The sequence below is a fragment of the Pollicipes pollicipes genome, unplaced genomic scaffold, assembly GCF_011947565.3.
Source record: "Pollicipes pollicipes isolate AB1234 unplaced genomic scaffold, Ppol_2.1 Scaffold_3216;HRSCAF=3773_pilon_pilon_pilon, whole genome shotgun sequence".
NCBI classification, from domain to species: Eukaryota; Metazoa; Arthropoda; class Thecostraca; order Pollicipedomorpha; family Pollicipedidae; genus Pollicipes; species Pollicipes pollicipes.
Window position 1 is genome coordinate 1,976,176 of NW_023596251.1, and position 20,794 is coordinate 1,996,969.

Sequence of the window (20,794 nt, forward strand, 5' to 3'; positions counted from 1 at the left end):
TCAAGACTGTCGCCGTCCAGCTGCGGATGGTCTGCCGTGGTCGGACGCGGTCTGATGTGGCCTGATGTCTCAAGACTGTCGCCGTCCAGCTGCGGATGGTCTGCTGTGTTCGGACGCGGTCTGATGTGGCCTGATGTCCCATCAAGACTGTCGCCGTCCAGCTGCGGATGGTCTGCCGTGGTCGGACGCGGTCTGATGTGGCCTGATGTCCCATCAAGACTGTCGCCGTCCAGCTGCGGATGGTCTGCCGTGGTCGGACGCGGTCTGATGTGGCCTGATGTCCCATCAGACTGTCGCCGTCCAGCTGCGGATGGTCTGCCGTGGTCGGACGCGGTCTGATGTGGCCTGATGTCCCATCAGACTGTCGCCGTCCAGCTGCGGATGGTCTGCTGGTCGGACGCGGTCTGATGTGGCCTGATGTCCCATCAAGACTGTCGCCGTCCAGCTGCGGATGGTCTGCCGTGGTCGGACGCGGTCTGATGTGGCCTGATGTCCCATCAGACTGTCGCCGTCCAGCTGCGGATGGTCTGCCGTGGTCGGACGCGGTCTGATGTGGCCTGATGTCCCATCAAGACTGTCGCCGTCCAGCTGCGGATGGTCTGCCGTGGTCGGACGCGGTCTGATGTGGCCTGATGTCCCATCAGGACTGTCGCCGTCCAGCTGCGGATGGTCTGCCGTGGTCGGACGCGGTCTGATGTGGCCTGATGTCCCATCAGACTGTCGCCGTCCAGCTGCGGATGGTCTGCCGTGGTCGGACGCGGTCTGATGTGGCCTGATGTCCCATCAGGACTGTCGCCGTCCAGCTGCGGATGGTCTGCCGTGGTCGGACGCGGTCTGATGTGGCCTGATGTCCCATCAAGACTGTCGCCGTCCAGCTGCGGATGGTCTGCCGTGGTCGGACGCGGTCTGATGTGGCCTGATGTCCCATCAAGACTGTCGCCGTCCAGCTGCGGATGGTCTGCCGTGGTCGGACGCGGTCTGATGTGGCCTGATGTCCCATCAAGACTGTCGCTGGTCGTGAGCCTGCGGGGCCAGCTAACCAGCTGGGGTCAAGGTCGCGCCGGTGCCGGCAGGGGGCGATGGCTCAGGACCAGCCCTGCCAGGTAGCCCCGGCCCAGAGGAGGCGAGATGCTCCCTCACGGTCTGGTGTTTGTCGGCCGGTGGTGACTGACTAGATATGTTCATATATGTTGAGAGCTTCTGTTGTGGCTGCTTCAAACCTAATGCAACCAAGGCCGAGCTTGGAAGGTGGTAAGACAAGTAAAATAAAAACGAAATTATGAGGGCAGCTGATAATCAAGTAAGGTTGCGCACGCATTTGGGGAAAGCAACATAAATTATTGCAGTGGTTTTACGTGAGCAAACTGCACTCGTTTACAAATCTCAACTAGCCTATAACTGCTACCCTATTTGAGACCGTTTAGGATATTACCAGGGTCAAACGACGAACAGTGAGCAATACATTGCGCATGCATTTTGCAAAATAGAAACACGAGTTTCTGTGGTCATCACTGTTAATATGCGGCCGAAGCTAAATTTGCTCTGGAAGAGTACGGTCAATGCATCCTGCCAACTTTTGAAAGCAGGCTGCCCTGATCACATGATGTTCCAGTGCTGATGATCGTTGCTACGGCCGTTTGGTCGCATGGGTCACGAGGTGTGAAGGGCTTGCAGGGTCGAGTGTGTCCTGATTGGCAGTTCGACGGTGGCCACACAGGTCCAGGACCAGGTATGTTGGCGCCAGACGCTCCGCCGCCGTGACGCAGGACTGCGGAGCCCCTTCCGGATTCTGCCCGGCCAGTAAACTCGAGCGTGCTAACATTGGCGGGATAGGCGTAAACACTCAGCTGGGGGGCATCCGGGCGGCGGCTGGAGTCTGTCCGCGGCTGGAGTCTGGAGCCCGCTCAAGAATCTGTCCCTGGCGGTGTGGCCGGGCTTGGCTCGCAGGCCCCGTATGTAGGCCGCGCTTCCCACGGCAGTCTGGTCCAGTCACCTCTTCACACGGCAGTTTGACCCGGTCACCTCTTCGCACGGCAGTCTGGTCCGGTCACCTCTTCACACGGCAGTTTGACCCGGTCACCTCTTCGCACGGCAGTCTGACCCGGTCACCTCTTCACACGGCAGTTTGACCCGGTCACCTCTTCACACGGCAGTCTGACCCGGTCACCTCTTCCCATGGCAGTCTGACCCGGTCACCTCTTCCCACGGCAGTCTGACCCGGTCACCTCTCCCCACGTCAGTCTCATCCGGCCACCTCTTCACACGGCAGTTTGACCCGGTCACCTCTTCACACGGCAGTCTGACCCGGTCACCTCTTCCCATGGCAGTCTGACCCGGTCACCTCTTCCCATGGCAGTCTGACCCGGTCACCTCTTGCCACGTCAGCCTGACCCGGTCACCTCTTCAACCTGCAGCGGAGGCGTCGCTGGAGTCATTGGGTCACGCGCCCGCTGCTTGCGTGATGAGTTGGGATCGACCGTGTGATGTTGACGTGAGAGGCGCGGGTGGTGCGAGATCCAGTAGAAAGAGCGTCTGACTGGGCTCAGGCGCAGTGTACATGCACTTTGTCATTGCGGAGGGAACGCTGTGGACCATGGTCTGTGCGTCCGTTGAACTGCGGGCCGGCCGAACTAGCATACAAGCCGACAGATGCGGCTCTGGGCGCATCAGAATTGCACACGTTATGCTGCTTGTTTGGTGTTGCTTCTGTGATCTCCGGTTTGGGATACCAGAATGGCATGCTCTTTTGGTTGCTCTCTTGGCTGCTACTGGTGAAAAATAAGGTTACCCTTAAGTGAAAAAATATGTTCTACCTTTTGGCGTGATCACGTATAACAGCAGCTAGTCAAAACTGCGTTATGATGCACTGAACAGTTCAGTAAATATCTACTGAAACCAGGGGGCGGTGCACTAACTGCCCTTAGCCTGGTGCCCGCGGCCCCGATGCCGAGCGGTCGTCGAGTTCATGCGGCATGTAACCAGCCCTGCGGCTCACACACGTCAATCTACGCCGTGTCGTTCCCGGGCGGTCTGGCCGGGCAGTTGACTCCGCCGTGTCGTTCCCGGGCGGTCTGGCCGGACAGTTGACCCCGCCGTGTCGTTCCCGGGCGGTCTGGCCGGGCAGTTGACTCCGCCGTGTCGTTCCCGGGGGGTCTGGCCGGACAGTTGACCCCGCCGTGTCGTTCCCGGGCGGTCTGGCCGGACAGTTGACCCCGCCGTGTCGTTCCCGGGCGGTCTGGCCGGACAGTTGACCCCGCCGTGTCGTTCCCGGGCGGTCTGGCCGGACAGTTGACCCCGCCGTGTCGTTCCCGGGCGGTCTGGCCGGACAGTTGACCCCCGCCGTGTCGTTCCGGGCGGTCTGGCCGGGCAGTTGACCCGCCGTGTCGTTCCCGGGCGGTTTCTGGCCGGACAGTTGACCCCGCCGTGTCGTTCCCGGGCGGTCTGGCCGGACAGGTTGACCCCGCCGTGTCGTTCCCGGGCGGTCTGGCCGGACAGTTGACCCCGCCGTGTCGTTCCCGGGCGGTCTGGCCGGGCAGTTGACCCCGCCGCGTCGAGCTTTTAATGACACGTCGTCGCTCCACGGCTTTATTGCAAAATACACCGAGCACACCAAGACGTGGCGGATGATACTGACGACGCTTATAAAAATATACAGATCAGTGTGCGCACACGAGGTCGACACGGTACACAAAAAGCAATTACAAAAGTCTGTCTCCGCCACTGGGGCTGCCGTCTGTTGGTGGACGTATGAGGTGAGTGTAATCATGTGGATTAGACATCCGCCAAGCGAGGAGAGTTCTGAGAAACGTGGCAGCCTTGTGCGTCAGTGTCTACTTCGCATTTCCGCCAGTGAATTCTCCAACCGCGGCCGTGTGTTATAATACCTGATGGCTGATGCATCAGAGACAGTAACACCTGACGACGGCGCGAAAATAAGCTGGCCGAAGCGCCGCGAAAATGCCAACACCCTAGACGAGGACGATGATCAGCAAAAGTTGCCCATCCGTCATAGAATGCCTCGTTCTAATCATGCTATAAAGCTGGGACACAGTCTTCTTTGGGGGCGTTTTAACGGTGCTTGTGCAGAGATGGCCAGCCCGAGCTACACTAGGTAAGCCACTTCTAGGCTGGGGAGAGGGAAGGCATGACAGCGGAGGCTCGTTGAGACACAAGGTGAGTCTTTTCGCACACATTTGCGCTGCAAGACAGCTTTATCAGCGATTTTCAGGAAGGATAACTGGGTCTTACAGGAAGAATTACTGCAACAGGAAGTAAAAGATACGTTTATCATCAAAACAAGCTTTTCGTAATATCAAAATAAACGAAATGAAAGCAACTGAGCAATAAGGCTTCTGAGGTTGTTCAGTGTGAGTCGTTTTGTGTAAAATCTTTACTTCTACTTGAAAATGTCGTCTTCATCTGAGCCACATGCACATCCAATAGCACCGGCTTGTTCTTAACGATGTTCAGGATGATGATGTAACACGAACGGATTAATTATTCGCACTTTCGCGCTCGTCTGCTACACTAGTATGCACACTTCTGCCTGTGTGCGTATGGTTCATTGGGTTTTCACAACGTGCTAAGCTGCTAGGCCTATATAGCGTCGTCTGCCCCTTGCCCAAACAAGAAGATAGCACCGTGGGGAATCGAATCCAGTAACTCTGGTCTCCCAGACGCGCACCGCAACCGCCGCGCTATCAGCACCCCTCCACTTCTGCTTCTGAGTTGGTTAAATTGTCAGTCAATTTGAGTCTTAAAGCCTCCACTGATTCTTGAAGCCAGTCAGAATCACTTGTAAGAGATATCTCGTGTACATACTAACACACCAGACGAGCACGACTGTCCGAACAACCCCGTGACACATTCCATCCATGACACAAACACCTCGTCTCATTTCTTCCTCAAGGTCATGATAGTGCTGGTTTCACTTATCTAAGCCGATGAGGACACTTGGCGTTAAAATTTCGGGCTTCCTGGCACCTGCTAAGCATACTGGAAAAAACTACGTGACAGCAACTATCGCCGACTCTCACCCAGCCGACATCGTGCAAAACGCGGTAAGAATGCGAACAGCGGCACAAGCTGAATGTCTACAGCACTGAGCCGCACAGAAGTCCTCGTGGCAAAAGTGCCTGCACTGGCATGCGCTCCACTGACAACGGATCCCCGCAGTCCAGAGAACCCAGCTCTCGACGGAGAAAATCAATGTCTCCCGGCTGACTGCGGTCTGGCAGAGGCGATTCCAGCGAGCTCCACCGGGGAGGCCGTCCAAGATCTCCCCGTTCGCACCCTGCTGTGCTGGAATTGCCCTTGCAAGTAACCAATTTGGAAATTTGTTTGAGGAGAGGCTCCATTGCGCTATGATTCGACGGCTTGAGGAGAGAGGCTCCATTGCGCTATGATCCGACGCCTTTGGCTGTAAAGGTCAACGGTCACGTGGGTTCGGCAGATCGCAGGTGGTGTCCCTTGGCTCTCTCTGGCAATAGCTGAGACAGATCGCAGGTGGTGTCCCCTGGCTCTCTCTGGCATTGGGTGCGGTAGACTGAAGCAACGGCGCTTTTGATGGCATACAGAATGGTATGATGAAGCGCTTTGACGCTTCAAGCAAGAGCTTCGACAATATCGAGACGTCGCTGCTTTTTTCCCCCCTACTGCACGCAATTTAAGTAGTCTTCCCTTACACGGATGTTACTTTGATTGGTCATCGCTCCTTGGCACACCGCACGAAGACAACCTGAATCGGCAAATTTTTACGCGCGTGTCTCGTTTCCCTACTGCTATAGCGGGTTTTCTACTTGAACGTATGCCGCATGAAGCTGGTGCACGCTTCGGTGACAACTGCCGACAATGCGATGTCTGAATGACTATGCTAGACGTTGCCTTTGTCTACCACATTGCATTAAAGCCGCCGGCTGGAGCTGTCTCATGGTAATGAGACTTTGAAAATTAGCATGAAGTTTAAGTTTGCCAGAACATACTGAAGGAGAAGGGCGAACCAGACAAGAAAATCCACGTTACTTAAACAAACTAAACACACAAAAGCAGTACCCAGCTATGAAGATTGGTAGCATGCGAGTGCAGTATATGAACACATAACACAAACCAATGTTCCACAACTCAAACCTTACATTAAAGCGCCGCTGGTATGTGCCGACCGACTCCAGCTGACCAGCCAGCTCACCCGGGAAACGGTCAAAACTGCTGACCTGAAACGACCTCTTAGTCAATATCACATGCAAACCTGAAACTAGCTGCCGAGCTGGGCCTCAGCGAGGGAGGGCCCGTGTTTCAAAAGGCAAACGAGTTCCGGCGATGAGTTGAGTTCCTATGAAGGCCATTCAAAGTCGCATATATACGAGATGCCACGGGCCGCATATATACGAGATGCCACGGGCTACGATACATGTGCTCATCCAGCCACATCTGTGTTTTGCTTTTGGCATACAGGGCTGTGATAATGCACCAAGAGCTTATGAGTATATGTGCAACCAATTTTGGTTCAATTATCCATATGCTTGTGAAATGTAGTTGCGCAAGGCGCCGACCACTTAAAAGGCGGCTTTAACCTCACTTATTTGCAAGTGAAGGCGGCGCGTGTAACTTAACAGTCTCTGGTTCTAATGAAAGCATCCTGAGTTGCCGGCGTGAATACGCATTGAAGTGCGTCGAAACAATGCAGCTCTGCGTGTCAAAAGCACGCCGCGCTAGCGGATGGGATCGGAACGGCGGCCAAATATGACCAACTTCAATGTACACCGTACGCACAATGAGACGCAGACGCAGCCTGCCACGCGTGGGTCACTATGTACAGTGTATGCATCACTCTTTCATGTCCCCCCCCCCCCCCATCCCCCTGCGCTCGATATCAAACGCTCAACGTACAAAGTGGTCGTGTATCAAAAGTGTGCGGTACCAAAACCGCGCCAACCGCTGTGTAAAACGCGAGCTCGCCGCCGAGCTCAGCACGGCTCCGTTTCCAGCTCGCCGGGTCCAGCTGGTCCCTGGCCAGGGACCAGCTGCCGCCCGATCCGGACGTTCCCTCGAAGAGTGGCCCATGAGGCGGCTGGGTCCCTCCTCAGCGTCGATCAGTTTTGACTCTCGCCTCATCGCCGCACACGTACCACACTGTGCGGTCGCGAAGCAGCAGCGGTACGCCCACTGGATGGTGCGCCGACGCACGCGGCACGCCCTGGACGTGCGCCGGCCGATCAGACGCACGCCAAACAGCAGTGCTGAGATCATTCTCACCCCTCAATCACAGGGTGCACACGTGGCACTGACTGCTTCAATCGACAGCTTCAGCCGGTTGCAACGTATTCCATCGTGTATCCTGCTTCTTCTCCACTCCTGCGCTCTCACTATCCCCTGTGGCTACTTCACCTCGAAGGTCTTCATTCCAGCATTCCACATCTCCACCTCACATTGCCACCGTCTTGTTTCCCGGCTGTCGGTCGTCAGCGGACCTCCGGAAGACCAGAAGATAACGGAGTGGACAGGCGCATCCGAAACTCCGGCAGTGCCGGCAGCACCACGGACAGCGGTCGAGGCACCTCGCCAGCCACCGCATGCGTGCCGTCCGGATATCGACCACGTCGCATGGATCGGTGTGGCACCAGCTACATATCGCAACTTTCCTTCTCGGCTTCGAACAAAGGCCAAGTTTGCGCGGGTGCGCACCACACGCGACGCGTGCACCAGATGTTAACCAGACACGCACCAGCCACCGAGGAGTGTCGCAGTTGACTTGGTCGGAAGGCTCCAGCGCCGCCCTGGACCCAAATCCGGCCTGGAGTAAGGCTCGTCTCCCACAGTGCCTGCCGCTTCCTGCTCCGGACGGACGGCTAACTCCACAGTCCACATCACCCGGCGCTGTCCCCGCTTCCCGTCGGCACCACTGGCATCGCTGACCGTACAGAAGCCGCTCGCGCCGGCGCTCGGTGACCGCCGCCTCCACCGCCGACCGACGGAAGACCGCTGCTCCGGCCGACACGCCGCCACACCTGCGGCAGGCCCTACAGCTTGTCGTAGGCCGGCGGCGGGCTCTCCGCCAGCGGCGCCGGCAGCAGCAGCGCCTCGTGGTACGGCGGAGGCGCGGCGGTGGGCGCCGGCTCGGTCTCGCTCTGGCGCGCGCCGCTATCGCCGCAGCTGGCCGGCACGCGCGGAGCACTGTCCCGCACGCGCTTCTTGAACAGCAGCACCGAGAAGCGCACGAAGAACAGCAGCAGGCAGAAGAAGAACAGCAGCATCACGAGGAAGATGATGCCCGTGAGCTCGTTCTGCTCGTCGTGAACGTCGTGCACGTCGTGACCGATGTACATCTTGGCGAGGGAGAGTGTGAAGATGACGAGGATGGTGACGACCACGATGCAGCAGCAGGACTGGCATCTGGCGAGCATCGATAGGGTCAGGGAAGCCGTCCGGGAGGGCTCCATGGGGGAGGGGGAGACAGGGCGCAGGGGAGCGACAGACAGTTGGTGAACACCAGTCGCCCAGGAGATGACGAGGAGGACATGTCACAGAGGGCACAAGCGCGATCAGCGAGTCGGAAGGACGAGTCCGTTGGGTCAGATGAAGCGACAGGCAGAAAATTCCAGAGCCGGCGAAAGCCGGGGCTAGCTAGAGGACAGCCAGGGGGTCAGAAGGAAGTCTGGCTGGAAACTGTGGGGTAGGGGAGACTGAGAGACATCCATGATTTAGGGGGGACGTACAGTGTCATTCGCATAGGACCAGAGGAAAGACAAAATGGCACAACGGACGAGGTACATCCAGGGAGCTGATAACATCGCACGGATAGGTGCGTCTGTAGATAAATGTCTAGCGAAGACCTGTTGGGAGAGAACCGTGGGAGGAGCAAGGAGTACATACGGAGGAATGCTCAGAAATCTATCAGGAGCTTTAAAAGACAGCCAGACAACAACTTGGTTTTTAAGACCTTTCGTCAAAAATGGATGGTACCGTGTCATGTTCATCGTGTTTGGGTACAATGATAAAGTCCTCCACACGTGCGTTCCAAAAGTTGGAACATTTCAAGCCAGACGAAGTAAACAGTTAAAACAAAATAGGTTTTCGGCATCGAGATCTCCGATCTGTTACGCCTTAAAAGCGCTCATAGCGGATTATCAGTTGGATCATGAAAATGCGGTGACGTTCATGCGACGACTGGGATGTGTGGAGTCGCTGATTAAAGCCCGTTTTTGATAGCAAAGCAGGAACTTGTCAGGTTCAACGTGTCATTCCGCGATGTTCCCTGGTGGGGAGGCAACACCACATATCGACGTTGGTACAGTCTCTCCTCGGGGAAAGCCTGGCGGTCGTTCGTGTGGTGCAACAGGTGTGTAGCTGTCAACTGTTCATGTTCATCCTAAAGGCGATGCCCAAAATTAAACTGCTGGATCCGTACGCCTGTACCGGCCGGTGCCGATGGGTTTCATTAATGCGTTGGAAAGTACCTCTCACGATAATTTAGCGGCCGGCAGTGCGCGAAAGCGGCACTGGCGTGCTAACTCACGGATCACATGACTTGACAATTGGCCGACTATATTTTGAATTGAATCAGGAAACGCGACGCACGTCATCTTCAGCCCTGCTTTCTCACCAGCAGCTACAGACGCCGTGTTGGCGCCCAGCGGCCATAGAGCAAACGAGTTTAAACCCAGTTCCCATGAGCAAGCGAAGGCCGCTAGGCACTCAACCGTCACGCCACTAAATCAACCATTGGGCCATTACGCCCCCCCCCCCCCCCACCACCCCTGCTGGAAATCGCCAATACGCACTAGCGATCATCAATGCATCTGGATCTGGCGACACTTTTACTGTTAGGGAAATGGAGACGGAAAAACGCAACAGCGTTCGGCTGATGGCGGCTGCGAAGAACAGGACCCTGCGCACGTGGGATTCTCAAGGCCAAAGCCGTCTCGGTTGAAGTCACAGCGCCTCGTGTTGAAGATAGGTTTCGAAGCAAGTAACATCGGCCGCCTTCCAGCCGAAGACCGGCACACCTACGGATCCGGCAGTGCTCAGTTCCTCGCCAGCTACAGCCGCTACATACACCTGCGCTGTGGAGTTGATGCCACGTCCTCAGCTGGTCTGGCTGCTGAGATCTAGCCAGTCTTTCAAAAAGTACCAAAACGGGCGGATCTTTCGTTTAAACGCGACATTGCGCGCTGGCTTTCACACCCTTCTATTTTTCTCAAAGATTTAGTCCAAACCTTTTGAATGGATGGATTTCTCGGATCAGAGGTCACACCCAGTAGAGGTTGTTGTGTGATCCCTGACCTTTACTAAGCGATAGAAAAATACAGGTCAACTGTAAAGCTTGGCGTCGAAACTTTTATGGTGCCGCCATGGTGGGCCCTGTCTGTCCTATCCTCTTGCGTCACCTGACCTTCAGCCACCGTTGCCACCGGCCGCAGGCCATACATGTGGAGGCAGGGAGCTAGAATCGCTTTTGAACTAGGGTGGGAGTGAAAAATTCCATCGCAAAGAGACCTGCGGGAGTGAAAAGATCAATTCACAAAATATGGAGCTTATGCTAGTGACTGATGCCTCAGCAAACAAAGACATCTATTTCCAGTTGGCATGGACGTAATATCAGGAACCTGACAAAACTATTTCGTTTTTTAACATCCTAGGCTATTAAAGTGAAGCAGAATACATTAACACGCGCTCCCGAATGGTTTCTGAACGGCGCGGCATAGTTGCGCCAAATTTTGCAGAGCTGTAGAAAATTGCATAGCAGATCGTTTGGTCACACAAATTTTAGATGTACCTTGTAAGGTCGCTGACCTATAACATGTCAAAGTCAGCCCATGGTTTCAGCGAAGGGAGTTTTTAGGGAATCGTTCAATCTGATACAACGGGGTGTTTGACGAAGACGTACATCTCTGAAATGCTTTCTTAGGCACCACAAATATTGAATGAGCACATTACGTTGACCTAAGTTCAAATATGATGGTCAGACCAAGGTCAAAACCAACCTGATTTATTGCTTCAGGGCTTGCTGTATGGAATAGTTTCGGGTGCTCAATTCGAATTTATTGACAGCAGGAACCGCATTATGCATCTTCAACTGTCTTCGTAGAGGTCAGAACAGGCCATTGACCTAAGATGACCCGGGTCGAACGTTTTGCTTTAAGAACATACTGCCTAGCGCAATCTTTGTCGCTTATTCAAATGCAAATTTGTGTATGAAATGCGTGCAAGTTTGCAGTTGGAGCATCTTGCAGAGAAATTGGTCAAAATTTTAAGGGCCAGATGGTACCTCTAAAGACAATCGAAAAGGAAGGAAGGATAAAGTGGTATCACACCAGTATGATACCAAGAAAAACAAAAATAGCTAAATAAATATAAAGACTGGCACCTTTCCCCATAATTTTGTAATCAGCTGATTTGACTTAAAATCTGTTAAAGCAAGTGCTCAATTGGTGATATTCATCTTGTAACTTCAAATTAGAAGGCATTTCTTGAACTTTTCACTCATGCATTTCGGGAGTGATGCAATTTAGTGGTCAAGTTTCCCGGGAAAAAAGAAACGCGTGGAGTAAAATTCTCTACCAGGCCTTGCTGGTGTATACACCAGGCTCTGCTTTCGTGGAGTGGTGATTGGACCAAAAAATGGGGAACGCGTGAAAACCTTGCATTTGGCGCACAGCTGCAGATTCTGATGCATTTCGTAAACAAACCAAACTTAATGCGTGCAAGCGGCTGGGGTCGCTGGGGTTCTTGGGCTTGGAGGTACCTGGCGCACTTGCTCTGTGCATACATAGACATGATTCAGATGTAGGTGAGGTAGGACATAGCCATAGGTGTCCAGGTTCTGCGGAGCCTCGTTTATGCTTGGTGGTTTCAAGGGAGCTCGGTTTTGGAAGACGTCTGAAATCCTCAGAAAGGGAAATAGGGGTTTGGCATGTGCGATTAGACAATGTCAGGCAAGAGTGAAAAATTCACATAAAATATGAAGAAAAGGAGTGAAAAATCTCTCGTGATAGGGTGTTGCTTCACACCCAAAGTCGGCAATTCTAGGACACTGTGTGGAGGGCGCCTAAAGCGACTCGATCTCGCCCCGTCACGGGTGGCTGGATCGGAAGACAAGCACTCTAGCCAACTGAGCTTCAGGACGAACAAATCACAAGCAACTCAATTAAGGGGGACGGTCACATCGGTCAGCATTTAACCAAGGCCATTTTCCGTTTTTTTCCTCCGCAGGTATAGGTTGTTCTCGTGGCACTACGAAGCCGGATCTCCAATATCAGGTCCAGTTACGAGCAGTATCATTCAGAATTCACGCAATTTGAATAGCATCCTTTTCCAAAGCAATCGACTGAGGAATAAGAAATCGGAACGAAATTCTTATGGTACAAGAAAACACCGGTTGGCAAAACAGTTTGCATGCAAATAACCACATGTTTATGCAGCACATCTGGTAAAGAATCGCTGCTCTTGTTGCTGGAAGCTTCACAAACGTGCCATCGGCCTTCGTAAAATTATCATTTTTAAGAGACTAGGATAGTCCGGCCGGGCCACTGACAATGCTCTCCTAGTTTAAATAAGTCTCACTCGGCCTATGGTCCTGACCGGAACAATAGACTAAACTGAAGTACAGCAATCAAGGTGCTGTAAGCAATGGGTTAGCAAAAAATATGTGATACGTATGTCACTATAATTATATGAGACACACTGACTTCAAAGATGTTCGATTCGCGGCTTCTGGGAGCGGTAGGAGGCCGACCGTAAAGCATCCCTGACAGACGGCGAACCTGAAATCGCCATCCTTGCACATTATGGTAGATCAGATAAACCGAAAGCCGCCTCGCGGTGGCACGCCTGGTCTTTGTGACGCTCAGTCCAGGCGAGGTCTGCTCGCGGTGGCACACCTGGACTCTGCGACGCCCAGTCCAAGCGGGGTCTGCTCGCGGTGGCACACCTGGTCTCTGCAGCGCTCAGCCCAGGCGAGGTCTGCCTTTAAGAGCTCGGCAGCTCATGAAGCACATCAGGACTCGTTTAAAATCAACATTGGAAGGGAACAGCCATGCATGGTAACGCAACGTTTTAAAACATTAGGCAGCGGTAATCTAGTCTCCACTGCAACCAGAGAACGACTGAAGATTGGAGCCAATGGTGACGAGAGAACGGCTGAAGATCGGAGCCGATGGTGACGAGAGGACGGCTGGAGATTCCGGCCAATGGTGACAAGAGAGCGGCTGGAGATCAGAGCCGATGGTGGCGAGAAACGAGCTGAAGACCGGAGCCGCTGGTGACAGGAGAACGGCTGGAGATCAAAGCCAGTGAAGATAAGAGGACGGCTGGAGATCGGAACCGATGGTGACGAGAGAACGGCTGGAGATCGGAGCTGATGGTGACGAGAGAACGGTTGGAGATCGAAGCCAGTGGTGATGAGAGAACGGCTAGAGATCGGAGCCGACGGTGACGAGAGAACAGCTGGAGATCGGAGCCGGTGGTGACAACAGAACGGCTGGAGATCGGAGCCGCTGGCGACGAGAGAACGGCTGGAGATCGGAGCCGCTGGTGACGAAAGTGAGCTGCTGGACTCAGCTTCGTTTAGTGGCGATGGATGTAGATGATTCGGTGAGTGTTCCAACCACCACTGACTATTTCATTTCTCCCAGATTACGGCGAGAGAGGAAAGGGATCTGGCGTAGGCCTTATGGGTTGGCTAGAAACGTCGGGTCGAGATAATACTTCAAGGAATACTTTACACAGTTACTATTCGCGCTTCTTTTAATCATTATTAACACTTTTCACAGTTATCTGTGATTATCAACATAGAAGAAAAGGGCTCGCGGAAGCTTTCCTGAAAGCTTCTCATAACTTAGAGTCAGGTGCTGGAAAAATGTACATGTGTTCGTTACGACCGGGTGCAGCTGATTAGCATAGTGCGGCACGGGCACATTCCCATGGCTGAAGGGTGTATTGAGTAAAGGAGACCTTACAGACGGCAACCTGTAATAGGGCGGTGGCACTGCAGCCAAACTCGGTATCGCCTGTACCCGCCCCATATGTGGCACTGGGGACGCACATCGGCGCGTGCGCGGGCGCTCGGGCGGGAGCCCCGAGCCAAGGCAGCCCTGAGGCCGAGCCGTGGCTGGCGGGCGGGCCGCATGCGCTGCAGCTCCCACGCACACTCCGCATACACGACACGACTGGCAATGCCCTGACGGGGGACGCATTGCAAACCTGCGATCTGCGATTCCCGTTGCAGCGGACGCACAATACGCACTTCGCACCTTCAATGATGTATGTCTTCTTGGCACGTGCCAATAGGTAACTGTCTTTCTTCCGATGCAGCACCAAAAGACATCCCGCACCGTTTTGCCTTAATTGAAGTCTGTCGAAGTTCATTGCGCGAAGCTCGTGTTGGTGCAGTCTGATGCGGAGGAGCGCCCTGCCTTCTCCGGCACACACGTCAGCAAGTCGGGGGACAATCGCAGCATCGTGCAACCTTGTCCTGATGACCAACATATGTGACCCAGCATGCAGAGAACGTCTCGGCACGATGAACATATGGCGTGATGAGTTTGAATACGGGCGTGGTTCCGTTCTATGTGGTATCATAAAGCCATCTATGTAATGCGGTGTCCAAATCCCCGCCCCAGTTGATCCCGAATGGCCACGTTCCCAGCGAGCACTGCACTGCGCGCCTTCCCGTCGTTTCCAAAGCAGCTAGCTATCAAGCGCTCAGGGTCAGGTCAGGTATTCTCATGCCCGGTCCAACGGGTTTCGACGAGTCCCTGACGGGGTTCAGCTGCCCCCACCTCTTTCCGCACTTTCCCAGTCGCGATGCCGACGCCGGGGCCGCATCGGAACTCGAAACGCACACAGTTTGGCAGCCCGATGACTGGAACAGTTTGTACGCGGATCCACCCCCCCCCCCCCCCCCCATAGCCAGCACCCTTGCCTGACCCGCATCACCATAGCGCCTCGGTCCAAGAAGAGCAGGCTGCACCCATCGGTCACGAGCCCGCCGACAGCTGGACCAGCTGCTGGTTAAGGCGGAACACGAACACGACCCGTCACCTCTGGCTTGGTTGGTGTTGCTGCTCGAGTGCGTCTAGTAAACTGGGATAGCCAGGATAACCACAGTATTTTCCACTTCTTACTTCTCTCCTTAACCTCGTTATTCTGAAATTACCTAGCCCAGAAGATTACACCACCGAAAACAGCACTGACGTTAGTGCCGTTGTCCTCACAGATATCACCACCGATGTCATCACCGATGTTATCACCGATGTCATCATGGATAACATCACCGAGCCTAGCTGAAGTGTTATAAGGCGAAGCCTTTATCGTCTGACAATCTATTATTGCGTCAGATGGGAATACAAAATAGCACAATACCTCGTGTTTCAGAAAGAAGTCAAAAATGAATGGAACGGTCCAAAAACCAGGGAATGCAGTTATAAGTTACCCACACTGGCTGAAAAGTCAGCCCACTGGGGTGAGGGAGCGGACTGAAGATGGCTTTGACCGCTGCCTGGAGAATCCAGTGATCGAATTCAGTGGAGCCAGAAGAAAATATACCCAGCCTTGGGACCCAAACAAAGATACCATTCAGGTGACGGAGAAGGAGCCAAGGATCCATCATCGGGTAGGGCCTGCAAGGCAATCAAGTGCTAGTGCACCCAATGCGGTAAAAGTAACATTACCCATACGGTTACTTTGTGGACATCTGAGGCAGCGAGAGTGGTTGACTGGCAAGACAGCAGTAACGCCTGAATGGTAAGGCAACGCGAAGGATCAGTTAGATACGAACTAACGTGAACGCGGGGCAGACAAGACAAGGAGCAGAAAGTTTGCGAAACACGCATCTGTAGATGGAGCATTTGGGACTACCAAGGCACTGCTTGTCAAAAATCCGATGATCAAATAGGCCACTCGTAGATAGCCGACTCCGTCAATATCTAAGTTGTAGTCTCACAGCGTGCGGATCGCAAATACAAGTCCACCAAGCTGGCGAAAGATGCCTCCATAGATTACTCACCACCGCAGGCGCTGCATTGCGTGTTATCAAGCACACAATTACCATTAAGTCAAACTCGAAAATCCGTCCCATTAAGCCCCCCGCAGTCAGCAACCTACTTCCTGGCCGGGTCACAGTCGAGGTCATCGGACATTTCGTCCAGAAGGACGGCTGCCTCCAGCTCTGACAGGTCAGGCTGACGTGGCGCCTCCTGATTAGGATCCGCGCGCGCCGCAAGCTGGCGCGACGATTCGCCATTGGCCGCCGGCCGCTGGTGTTCAGCCAATCGGCGCGAAGCCTCGCGCTGTACCGTCGGCACCGGCGGGTACCTGAGGAAGACGTGACCTTGGTCAAGGACGAAGCCCGTGATGACGTCATGGTAAGCAAGGTGATCTTCAGTACGGTGCATACAAATTGGCTGTCTTTAAATGTCCTCACGCTGGCCTAACCCAGCTCGCTCACGTAAGGATATAAGTAAGCAGGCCCTATATTCCAGTCCTCCCAAAAAATCCAACTCTTGGAAAATTATACTTAAAAAGTGGTTTTCCACTGCACGGAGGTTTAAAAGAAAACATGCAACACGATAGCAGCTCAAAATAATGCTTGGCACTAGCAGAAGAGAACTAAAAGGCCTACATGGAGACTGCAACGCAATCACATGACGGTTTTTGCGTTTCACCCAAAGAGGCAGTGTGGCGCCCACTCACCGAATTGCCATAAATTGCATTGACTTGACTGACGTGCACATTCATCGATGCGTGACGCTAATACCAGCGTCTCGCTATTGGCAGTTTCTTCCCAAGAACATGACCATTTTCAAGAGCATTGGAAAAAAAATATTCGATACTTCACGTTCAGCTCAAGCAAAACCAAAATCGCTGTTGCATCCCTGGAGGAAATATCTGGTAAAATGTCCCCTTCAACCAAGAGATTTACGTCAGATACTGGACGATTTCACGAGAATGCGATGAAAATACGCAGGAGTTGGCAGACAAATTTAACACCCCCTCCAATGAGGAAAATTCCGCATACGTCCCTGCCTGTGTTGAGCGCTGCTCCGCAATAGGGGCTAAACTCGCTGTCAGTGAGATGCGACGACCCGCCCTGCCCCTCATTAGGTGATGGATTGATGTGATGTGGCCAAATGCATATCAGTGTCATATTAATTTCTTACCAAATGGTACCTTGTAGGTACCGAATGTTTTGGTTTTTGGTTGGTTTGTCTTGGTTTGTTTTGGTTTGGAATGTTTGGTTCTTCATATGTTAAGCCAATCTGCGAGTGTTTGACAAGTGTTCCCAAAGATTACATCGGGACTGAGATAGAGACTAATTGACTGCAATATGCGCTAGATTTTAAAAGTCCAGGGTGGTCCATATAAAAGTTAATGCATGTTGTTTCCATCAGTGGCAAGTGTATGTGTTGCATAATCGTGGCTGCGGTGGTCGTAAAACACGATCAGCGACAGCAGTACTCATCAGTGATCCCTTGGTAAGAGGAACTAAAATGTTTTTCTGTAAATTATATCCAATTCTAGGCTTTGCACTGAAAAGCAGCTCATATTAACTTCAAATGGAAATTCATTTCTCATTCCTCCGCAGGAAAAAAAAACATTGCAGTCACAAAACATGCTTTTTTGAGTTAAATATGTTTGCAACTTTAAGGACTACAATTAAAGTGGGCCAAAGAGGGGGGGGGGGAAACCAGGTTTTGGGGGCAGGTTGGGCCAGCCTGTTCGGCTGAGCCCCAGAGCCGATTTGAGAAAGTGACACCCCGGTCTTCGACTGAAGGGCGAAGAGGTGGTGCTCCTGCTAACCGGTCTTTATTTTGGAGCCTGGGGAAACTTAGGCACATTTGGGGTAACGGTGAAATGCTAATGTAATATGCTATCTTTTGGTACGCTTTCATTTGATCCTTCAACAGATGGTGAACACTTGGCAAACGTAATGTTTCGAAAGATGGTACTTGGCACACAATAATGTACTCACAGAAGAGTTACTAAACACGTGATTTTGTGGAGGCAGCTGGGACTTCGCGGATGTGCGTCGCCAGACAGCTGTGCATGTAGCTCCCAGCTGTGTAAGGAAGCACACTATTGGCCCAAGCATACTGAACAGCAAATATCGAAACTGCAATATGTCAGTGCACCCTCCCTCGGGCACATCCGTTTCTTGAAACCCGAGAAGTCGTGGTCCTGAGCACTTAGTGCCCGTTTCCCTCCCACTACCGGACGGTAACCCGCCCGACCTGAGAGGTCACGCTCCGACATCAGTGTCATGACTCGTCCCTATTAAATCCTTCGGCGCTTATGCCTCAGCACGCCACATGTGCCCAGCACAGCGCGTGGCAGCACCGCCGTGCCGGCGCAACGTTAGTGGTGGTCGCGTCACTTGTCGGGCCGGCGCAACGTCAGTGGTGGTCGCGTCACTTGTCGGGCCGGCGCAACGTCAGTGGTGGTCGCGTCACTTGTCGAGCCGGCGCAGCGTCAGTGGTGGTCGCGTCACTTGTCGGGCCGGCGCAGCGTCAGTGGTGGTCGCGTCACTTGTCGGGCCGACGCAAAGTCAGTGGTGGTCGCGCCACTTGTCAGTGGCCTTGCCGATCGTCCCATCGATTGCAAGTGTGACCAGTGTGGCAGTGTGGTCGTGTGCAACATGTGGCCATCCACAACATGTGATCGCACCAGCCATGTGGGCCATGCGTACCCCATTCGTCATGCGTTCACCAGACCAGACATGTATCTGGACCACGAGGGTTAGATTCGTGGCTAGTAGCCATGCACCAGGTGCACCGTGTGGCCGCGTGGCCACGAGACCACGTGACCGCCGCCGGTGGCGCGTCGCTCACCTGTGCACGGGCGCCGGCATGGGTGGGGCGGAGCGCTTGGGTCGGGGCCGCGGCGCGCTGGACCAGGAGGCCGAGGACACGTGGTGATGGCTCCAGGCGTGCGGACTCCGCTTCGCTACCCAGAAATGCATCGCACGGGTCGGCTCAGGACGCCAGGCTGCCGAGCACTGCCATGGACTCGGCCAGCTGCGGGGAGAGGCGGCCGGTCAGTTCGGGGCGCGCGGAGAGCCGCTCAGCGGGCGCCCCCGCGTGGTGGCTCTTGAGCCACGCGGCCGGTCGAGACATCCGGCCACGGTAGCTGTCGATGACGTCATTGCTGGAGAGCTGGATAGAACACGGCTGCAGAGAGGTAAACTGGCCAAACTGGACACAAAAACGTTCTCATGTCATCTGAGTGGATAGATACCTGATCAAGGCATCTCCGGAGAAGACATGCATTGCCAAATTGTGAACTGTAGTTGTTGGTTCTTTCGGGAGAATTTTGGGATTGAAAGACATTGTCGCCTCTCTTACAAAGTGTTCGCCAAACTAACGTTAATGTGCCGAAAAAGTTCAGCAAGCACTGCAGCAGTATGCATTTTACGGCACGTGATCCGATTTTGCAGGTTCCCACCATGTTGGAGACGCGCATGATAGTTGCAACGTTCCGCCAGTATGTTTAAAGGGAGTGTGTCTAGTCAAGTTAGGATTTTGACTGTGCACGTATGATAATAGGGAATTTCGATTTACAGATATTGTTGTGACTGGTTTCTACAAGTTCGCCTCCACTGACAAGATATTGCTACAGCCTCCAAATTTTCTTTGGTTTGTATGACAAAACAAATCTATCGGGTAGCTCCCAAGCATTAACCACTAGTAAACACATCGACATCATTGAAAAGGTTTGGTTAGCTCTAGCCAATGGCTTTTCGAGAACGTCGCTTGTCATCGCTGATAGCAGCTTGTGAACGCAGCGATGGCCATTACGTTGATGTTTTTTTGTTGCTTACATTCAGCTGAGGGCTGCGAGTGTACGGGTTTAGACGCACGGGAAATGTGATTGTTCTACGATACTAAGCAACCAAAATAATGGCCATGTCCAAGGCTATCTAACGAGGTAGAGCCGTCCGGTCCGAAAAAGTGGCAACATCGAGCTTGCTTGAGAATAAGAGGAAGTTTGGAAACAAAGCCTGCGTGACGTCAAGTATACTATATTTGATGACGTAAATGGCACAGAAGCCTCTCAATTTGCCAGCTGACTGCTACACAACCCATTAGTTTGAAAAGTGAGTATATTTTGGTGGCGTGCTGCTGGCGGTTCCCGGCTGGACTGAGAATAACTTATCCGTCATTTCGATATTCGCAGACATTTCTGGAATGGACAGTGAGTCATGGAACAGTTTGGCCTCACCAGAATGTGCGATTTTTGCGTGCATGATGATATAATACGGGGTTACATCTCATGCGGCGTTTGTGGTGTATTGCATTCCATGGCCAGGCTTGTCCAAGGCTGGCTTGTCGTTAGATAGCCTTATGCTTGTCTGTGCCTTTTGTGCCTGGTGGCAGAGTTGAACAGCTCAACTTGCATACCTTGCTCTGTCTATAGGTGTGAGTGTATGGACATTTGCAATATTGATTTGTAATAGATCCCACTCTTCCTATCGCAGTGATGTGAGTACAGTAAGGTAAGTACTGTGAAACCCTATGATACTGGCCTTATGACGCTGCAGTCAAGAGTTTTATACTTCAGGGCTTGTACACATATGCATAATAAACTATTCACAGGCCGAGCATTTTAAATGTTACCAATCGTCCAAAACAAACCGTACAAGAGATCTCTCGCACAAGGCGTTGTCATAACAACTGATCGCAACCCACGGATATGAGACGCCAAGCAACCGCGATACGCGATGCGCTACAAATGCCGCATGACGTTTACCCCCAGGTTATGCACACCCCACAGAAGAATATAAATTTCTGATGAGGTTAAACTG

The 20,794-nt window shown here is 53.2% G+C and overlaps 1 protein-coding gene and 1 long non-coding RNA gene across 2 annotated transcripts; both read right to left on the minus strand.

Moving 5' to 3' along the window:
* Nucleotides 1-7,654: 7,654 nt before the first annotated feature.
* LOC119091067 (uncharacterized) lies at nt 7,655-16,178 on the minus strand. The gene is made up of 2 exons (XM_037213783.1): nt 16,099-16,178; nt 7,655-8,388 (listed from the first exon to the last, which is right to left on the minus strand). Exons 1-2 carry the CDS (start codon nt 16,131-16,133, stop codon nt 8,016-8,018), a joined length of 408 nt encoding a protein of 135 aa, XP_037069678.1. The 5' UTR covers nt 16,134-16,178; the 3' UTR covers nt 7,655-8,015.
* A 45-nt stretch (nt 16,179-16,223) lies between these two features.
* On the minus strand, nt 16,224-19,320 carry LOC119090909 (uncharacterized). The gene is made up of 3 exons (XR_005093323.1): nt 19,228-19,320; nt 18,822-19,007; nt 16,224-16,308 (listed from the first exon to the last, which is right to left on the minus strand). It is a non-coding gene; the product is annotated as an uncharacterized LOC119090909 (long non-coding RNA).
* Nucleotides 19,321-20,794: the final 1,474 nt, after the last annotated feature.